The sequence below is a fragment of the Aedes aegypti genome, chromosome 1 (assembly GCF_002204515.2).
Source record: "Aedes aegypti strain LVP_AGWG chromosome 1, AaegL5.0 Primary Assembly, whole genome shotgun sequence".
Lineage (NCBI taxonomy): Eukaryota > Metazoa > Arthropoda > Insecta > Diptera > Culicidae > Aedes > Aedes aegypti.
Genome location: NC_035107.1, coordinates 262055720 through 262063653, shown reverse-complemented (window position 1 = coordinate 262063653; position 7934 = coordinate 262055720). Strand labels below are relative to the sequence as shown.

At 39.6% G+C, this 7934-nt stretch overlaps 1 protein-coding gene across 2 annotated transcripts; it reads left to right on the top strand.

The window, feature by feature from the left end:
- The first annotated feature begins 249 nt into the window (after positions 1-249).
- On the top strand, positions 250-7505 carry LOC5576719. 2 transcript variants are annotated; one of them, XM_001656176.2, is made up of 2 exons: positions 250-1039; positions 6619-7505. In XM_001656176.2, exons 1-2 carry the CDS (start codon positions 640-642, stop codon positions 7092-7094), a joined length of 876 nt encoding a protein of 291 aa, XP_001656226.2. In that variant the 5' UTR covers positions 250-639; the 3' UTR covers positions 7095-7505. The 2 variants fall into 2 exon arrangements, with proteins under 2 accessions (XP_001656226.2, XP_001656225.2); XM_001656175.2 differs by having other exon boundaries at positions 253-1039; positions 6577-7505.
- Positions 7506-7934: the final 429 nt, after the last annotated feature.

Sequence of the window (7934 nt, the reverse complement as noted above, 5' to 3'; positions counted from 1 at the left end):
ATCATTATCTGCGTCTTTTAAGAATGTCCAGTATTTGTTCTTCATTTGTTCCGGTTTTGTTCAATTAGCTTATGGCCAGTCTATGAGGTTTAAACCATAGTTTATATTCCAAATATAGCCATACACGTTCCCATAGTGCAACAGAAGTGCCCGCCAGTTGGCCAAAGATCACAAATATCGAACGCAACGCTCTAACAGTGCACATTTTAATGTTAGCTCTAACTAGCTCATGACGACGCAACTCGGTAGTGCAATTGAACAAAAGCTTGACCAAAAACGGCCTATCGCGCTTATTTGGCGTTTCGCTTTTCCGTGGTCCGGTAGTGTCACCCGCCCGAGGAAGACCGTTTTTGGGCACCAGAGTCCGCGGGTCACATTTCCACAGACAGACAGTGGACGCGCATTGCGCTTTCGACGCTTCTTCTGGGCCCTGGACAAGTGCACCTCGGAGTGAGCGTCGGTATAAAATACTCGCACAGTCGCAAATACACTATCATTAGCTTGCTGTCATTTGTTTAATCAACACGCACTGAATTAATTTCGAATCCGAGTCCTCCGGCCAGAGGTGCGATCGAAGGCGACAACGAAGAAGAAGAACTAGGTGGGGGAGTAAAAGAAAAGTGAAAAGTGAAAATAAAAATGAAATCGATCACGTGTCTAGCGGTGTTGAGTGCCGCCGCCCTATTTGGAGTGGTGTCCTGTGCGTCGATTGCCTCGAATCTGGTGGTTGATGCCACGCCAAGGATCGCCACCAGCGAGCAGCTTCTGTCCTCGATTGTGAACGAGTGCTTCGAGGATGATTCGGTGATGAACTGCCTCAAGGGCAAGGTGTTGGTCTACCTGGATGGTGTGCTGGGACTACGCGAGGAACAGGCTCGCGCCTTCGAGGAGCAGAATGTGGACAAGGTGATCTTCGATCGTGTGGCACGCATCCTGGCCACCCACGAGTTCAAGGTTCAACTGCCGGAGGATACCGTCGTGAGCTACCGTGCCGATAAGGGTGTCAACCTGGATGTGGTCCCTGCTGGACTTGCCACCGGTGGGTATTCGTGGGCGAGGAAGTGGTGAAATGAGGTTAACCAGTGGTGTGAGAGTGAGAAGTGATTTCACTAATGGACGCATGTGGGGTTGATTAGGAGTGCATGTGAAGCGCAATGCGTATTATTTGGCTTATGAAAAATTAAATGAAATGATCCATTAATGTTGACAAGAAATTAAATACTTTTTTTGCAAATGTTGGCTTGTTTAAAGCAATCAATCGATTCACGTTACTTTTTGATAAACCATAAATAACGTGCTGATATATTTTCAAAATGGAATTTGTGAAAGGTCATAGAAAATTTTCATTTACTATGCAAATCAGAAGTGAATTCAATCGTAATAGATTGATTGATTTTCAAGAGCCGTATGATTAAATGATCCGTGTAAACCAGCAAACAATTCTTCAATACAAAAGTGGATGTCTGGTTCTGAAACTTAAATTATAACCTCCTGATAGAGTAGAGTAGAGTGGGGCAAAAGTACGAGTGGGTTTCTTTCTTTTTAGGATTTCTGGCACAATTCAAAACAAATGTTTAAAACGTTACGGTGGTTCGAATGCTGTTCAAGTAAGAGATATATCACTCCAAGTATGATAAAAATCGATTTGTAGGCTTTGGACAAAAAAATATGAAATTTTCGGTCCAACTTTCATTGTATGGAACTAAACATCATAAAAATATTGTTCATGGTAATATGCGAGGCCGTTTCCAGGCCTACCATAAGGATGCTTTGAGGCGAATTTTTTTTCACAAATACTTTGAATCCATTTTTGGCCCAGAGTAGGGCAAAAGCTCCACCCATATATTATCATACGAAAAAACTTTTAAATTATCTAAAATCTACATATTATCTTTAAAATTAGCGAAATTTACTTGATCGTGCAAAAAAAGCCACCAAAATTCTATGTTTCACTTCTGCAAACATTACTTTATAGGCGATATAGATTTTGCTTGTCTTGGCAAATGTTTGTCCAGCAAAAGTGTAGCCAACATGTTGAAGGTTATAGTTTTTCTGGAAATATTGATTACTAGTGGTCCCGGCAAACTTCGTCTTGCCATCAAGTAGGCTGTTGAAAAACGCAATGGATCCTTCTATACAAAATAAAAGATCCGTTCACTCTCGTTTTCTCTACTTTTCCGGTGAATACCCTGGGATTTTTATACATAAAAACACGTCGGAACCCTTGAGGAACAAAACGGAGAAATTATCATTCAAATGCATTGACCCGTTCTTAAGCCATTTCGTGACATACAAACACCACTCCATTTTTATTTATATAGATAACGCTAAGGTCGAACTTTTGCCCTACCTTACTCTAATCATGGACAGCAACCATAAGTCGTTTAAGACTTTCCTTTTTTTCCTCAATCTTCTCCATGTTATTCATCATCCATTTCTTCTAACTTTTAGCTAATCATAATCAAGTTTACAATTCAGTTAAAATTATAATAAATTTTATGGAACATCTATAACCAATTTTGATTTATCTTACTTGAGCTTAGTAACATTCGAAAACAAATTGATATCAAAACCATAACTATAAACTATATCAAATTTTAAATCAAAAGTAAATCCTGCAATTTCAAATCCTGTATTTACGTGTACTGAATAACAACCTAATAATCAAGTGTCACCAGTAGCGTAGCTAGGGATGCGGGTCGTACCGGGTTCTGAGCACCTAGGGGCCCAAAATCGCCCCGATACCGTGGGCTAGGGCCCCCAAATTTTAGATGCCTTTACAAAATTTAGTTTAATACATTATTTTCCTCGCTGTTCAATCTACCACACGCATGATATTGTACCGAGTCTCCTCATGGATAAATGCGGCGCTGATGTAGATTCTCAAGTAGGCTCAAGTTCCTAATTTGAGAATATTAAGTCAGAATAATGGCATTCATTCATTTTGTTTTTATTTCCTAATCTTTCTAAATTTGCGTCTGCTATGAGTTAAACCAATGATTTCTCCTGTCACTCCTCCTGGTAGAAGGCTCTAGGAAGTATTTTGATGATTCCTCGACAGGTTCCATTGGAAAATCCACTGGTGATTTCTCCATGAAATTTCTTGTAAATCACCATTCCTTTAGTTTTTTATGATCCAATAATTACTACAAAGTCCAGACAAAATTTGTCCTCGGGTGATCTTCAGTAGTTTATCAAGATACTTCCTTGGTACTTTGTCGTGGTACTACCTATTGAGGTTAAACAAAGGATATGATCATTAATTTCCAGAGATTCTTAAAAAAATTCGTTAAAAAACCACGAGAACACTTCCAGGTTTGTATCTCTTCAGAAATTGTTTCAAATTATTACAATTTGTTTAATGATTTTCTTTAAAAAAAAACAACAGCTTCTTCCAGGGTTTCCATGTAGAAACATTATAGAATATTCTAGCAATGCCGTCAGGATTTTTTTTCTAATAATTTCGAAACGATTTGTTTTGGGCAAAAAACCATTAAACATAAAAAATCCACGTGCTCGGCTGGGAATCGAACCCCGGACTCTTGTATGCTAGACGAGCGCTTTACCAGCTAAGCTACCGAGCCACTTGGTGACCCAATTACTTAGATGGTTACAAGTTTCGAATTCAAATCCCCACAGATCACGCAGACCCTTTTCATAACCCGCATCCATCCACCTCGAGTGCGATTTATTTAATATAGCTAGTCATAATGTACTGATCTCTGACGTTAATTTGTCATGAAATTGCCGCGGGGATTTCGAAAAATATCCCCATTCTTCAGCAGTGTCAGTTAGTTTCTAACCTATTCTTTGCTCCAAAACGGAATATAGGCCGATGAATGGGAGAGAATTTGTTACCTTCATACCACAGCCTACGTGACTGAAAGATACTGAATTGATTCAACGAAAGGCCAAGGATGTATGCCCACGTGAAGTCTCTTGAAAGATATTTGTGCTGTTAGAGACAATACAAGAAACAGCATTTTTCGTAATAGCAAACAATGTTGTATGCAAGTCGTTGCAAAACTCGTGGTTTTTCAGAGTATTCTGACAAACCATTACAACAGATATTTTCCTATAAATTGTTCCAAGATTTTTTCCACGGGTCTCCAAGAGTTCACCTATGAATTTTTGCAAGCAAACTTCTGTAAATTAACCCAGGTATACTTCTTCCAGACATACTACAGAAAGGTATCTATGAATATTTTTGAAGATCCCTTAAAAACATATTGAAACTTCCGAGGATTTTTTTAGGGGCCCAGATAGCCGTAGCGGTAAACGCGCAGCTATTCAGCATGACCATGCTGAGGGTCGTGGGTTCGAATCCCGCTGGTCGAGGATCTTTTCGTAAAGGAAATTTTCTCGATTCCCAGGGCATAGAGTATCTTCGTACCTGCCACACGATATACACATGCAAAAATGGTCAATCGGCAAAGAAAGCTCTCAGTTAATAACTGTGGAAGTGCTCATAAGAACGCTTATCTGAGAAGCAGGCTTTGTCCCAGTTGGGACGCAACGCCAGGAAGAAGAAGAAGAAGATCTCACACCAGAAATAACTTCATGATGGAAATCCTGGCTGGTCCTTGTATAAGTACTTATTATTTTGACATTACAAATTTTCGTCAAAATACTAAACGTTTTCGAAAAAATGTTGAGTTCCCGAAATTTACCCCGCACCGGGCCTCCAAAACTCTAGCTACGCCACTGAGTGCCATTTATCATTTTCAATGCTTGTTAAAATCAATTCAAACTGAGAGTCTCAACAGCAATATTGTATCAAAAATTCTCACGAAAGAAGCATCAAACAAAAGGGACATTTTCATGTCAACTTTGTATACTACCCTAAAGCCATAAAAAAGAAAATCTTTCTAGGCCTTTGAATTCCGGAAATTTTCATCTTAAAAATTATTACCATAACATAGGCGCAATACCCACTCCGCAATTTCTTTAACATTCAATTTCTATCATCATCTGAAAGTCACATTTCACAACCTATGAATTTGAGCCATGATACGTACACAGGGCCAGTGCTGTAAACATTCGACAATTTGCGCTATGTTCGTTTCGTTGTCTAGGTCAGCAGTCATTTTATTCTTCTGCATTTATTCACTACCGTGACCTATTACACTCAGAACGAACGGTAGAATAAACATCGAGAAACACAAAAAAAAACTGTCAATTGAATGTCGTCTGACACGATGACATTTGCATAAATCATAAGTTTTGCATTGAATTCAGACAGGCCAGATCATAAACAACATGAATATTTTGTTCTTGCTTGTTATGTCGAATGTGACACACATACATTGAAAGCAGTGCGTATTACGAAAAATGACAGAAACAGATAAAACCGTAACGTTTCCTAGCGTATCTACCGTGGTCACGGGCATTCAATTGACATTTTTCTTTCCGCTCGTGTTGTGAAAGTTTAAGTAAAGCGCTGTCGAATGTCAGAGAAAAAGTGTCGACTACCGTGATTGCTTACAACACTACACTAGCATAGAACTTCAAACGTCAAGGAAAATTTGGTTTTTCCTTTCCAATTCCTCGTTCGTTCCACATTTTCAAAATCCTGCTTTACATAGTGACTAAGACAAACTACCTCTCTTCGTACCTGCTGGATTCAAGGTAGACACCGTTTTTGCGATATTGTTGTCCGACATTCTCTCATCGTACTCCGCCCATCGTATCCTTCATGCTTTTGCTTTCTGTATACTAGGTTCACCGTAGAGTTCTCAACTATCGTTCAAAACCTCCTTGCGCTTCTATCGAAAACTATATGCGCATCTTTATTTGTGAGTGGTACTGCTGTGAATCTGTCTACCCGCATTTAGATATCCTACAAGGGTCATGGTGAACATTTTCCTGAGTTATTCGCAGCGATTTATTTGTGATAAGATAGGGGATCTTCAGATTGAACCGAAACAAAATCCAGTGTAATGAAATTTAATCGTTGAATTATTCAAAACCATAATGTTCCTTAAAAAGTTTGCTTCTTTGTACCTATAGTGGTGCGTCATTACCAATAGTGGATGATCCCTTAAGAATTAAACGGATTGTGCCTTTAAAGGAATCATGCGTAAACGTACCTTAATAGTATGTATGGAGTAGTGTTTCTCTTATTGGTGCATTATTATGCATTGGTGAATATTTTTCATACATTAGAATAATAGATAGATTTTTAATCTATAGGTTGATATGTTAATATCATAAACATCGTGATTTTATCAGTTCATTTTAACGGTTATCTAAGGAGCTCCACTAATGGCACATTTGCCCTAATTAACACAAAAAATCTCCATAAATCTAAAATCAAAATGTTGGAATACGTTAACTCCCTTTCAAAATCCCAAATACGTAAGCATGATATGGGCCATAATTTTTCAACAAATATGTGATGGTATTATAATCAAATTTCGAAAGCTAATAATGGGAGTCCATCATTATTCAAACAGATCCAAACCCAATTCGAACCAATCAAAAATCGATCCTCACCTAACTTTACTAATCCGCAACCCTCCATTATCTTTCTTTACGCATCGCCCTCCACCCGCATCCACAACACCATCACACCAGAATCGCGCGGTCATTTACTGAAGAAGAAACTCCTGCTTCCAGTGCTGCTGTTGCTGAAGCTGAAGATGAAGGCCCTCATGCCGATCTTCGTCGCCCTGATCGGCCTTAAGGCCATGAAGGCTCTTATCCTGTCCAAGCTGGCCATCACTCTGGTGCTCGGATTCATCGTCGCCCAGCTGGTTAAGAAGTCCGGCCTGGGAATGCCCATGATGTCAATGATGCCAATGATGCCCCCAGCAGCCGAATACGGTGCCCCTGCTCCGGCCACCACCGAACCACCATCCAGCTATGGTGCCCCATCCTGGGAATCGCAATCCGGACCTTACTCCCGCGTCTGGGAACCATCCACTTCCTCCTCCTCCCACAACCTGGCCTACAGCTCGTACTATCCAAGCGGATCCAGCAGCTCCTACAGCTCCACTGCCTACAACTCTGGATCGAGCACCAGCTCCAGCTCCTCGCCATCCTCTTCCTCTTCCTCCTCATCCTCCTCCTCAAACTCGGCTCACGCTTACTAAGCGGACCACCCTAAACGTACCAAAAAATGCGAAACCATGCATCATTCACTAAGTAGTCAATATTGAACAAATGTACAGATGAAGAGAAATACTCAAGCCAAAAATTTAAACAAAGCAAAAAACAGAAAACAACTTTTTCAAAGTAAGAAAAACTGTAAAAAATCTCAACGACATCGGAAAACCCAAAATCATCACGGCAGTGGCGTGTTAACCTTGCCGATTGGGCCGATCCCAATCGAAGCCGAGGGATGACAGCCCACCGATTGAGAGCGCGAACACCCCTAACCGAAAAGAGTGAAGAACATGATTCTTGTTAATGTTATTTATTTATTGTCGTTACCTGTGCTCAGCTCACGCTATTTATTTGTCTCGTTCGAGAGTGTATTTAAATAAACGAACTATTTCAAACGATTCGAGTACAGTTTGATTGGAATCCGAAAAACCACGTGAGAGAATTTGGAAGTGGCATCAGTTCAAATGGAATAGAAACTATAAAATATCATTCGACTTGATGCTACAACTAGATAACACGAAATTTGAATTTTTTGAATTCAATATGTCAAAACGTTATTCTCAATGATATCTTCAAAATATCCACAGCTCACAAGCGTTTAATTCAAAATACACAAATTAAAGTTTATTTTTCAAACATATTCTCTGCGATTAACCATCACCTTGTAAAACGGTAATATTTTCGAAGTATCTAAAAACTTTGATTTCCGAGTTATCTAATTGTAGCATTAAGGAGACGAATTGAGGGGGCTAGAATAAAAAGAGTGTAAGTGACAAAACAAACTTTTGGAATAAAGCACCTTTAAAGTTTTTCAGCAATTTTTTCTC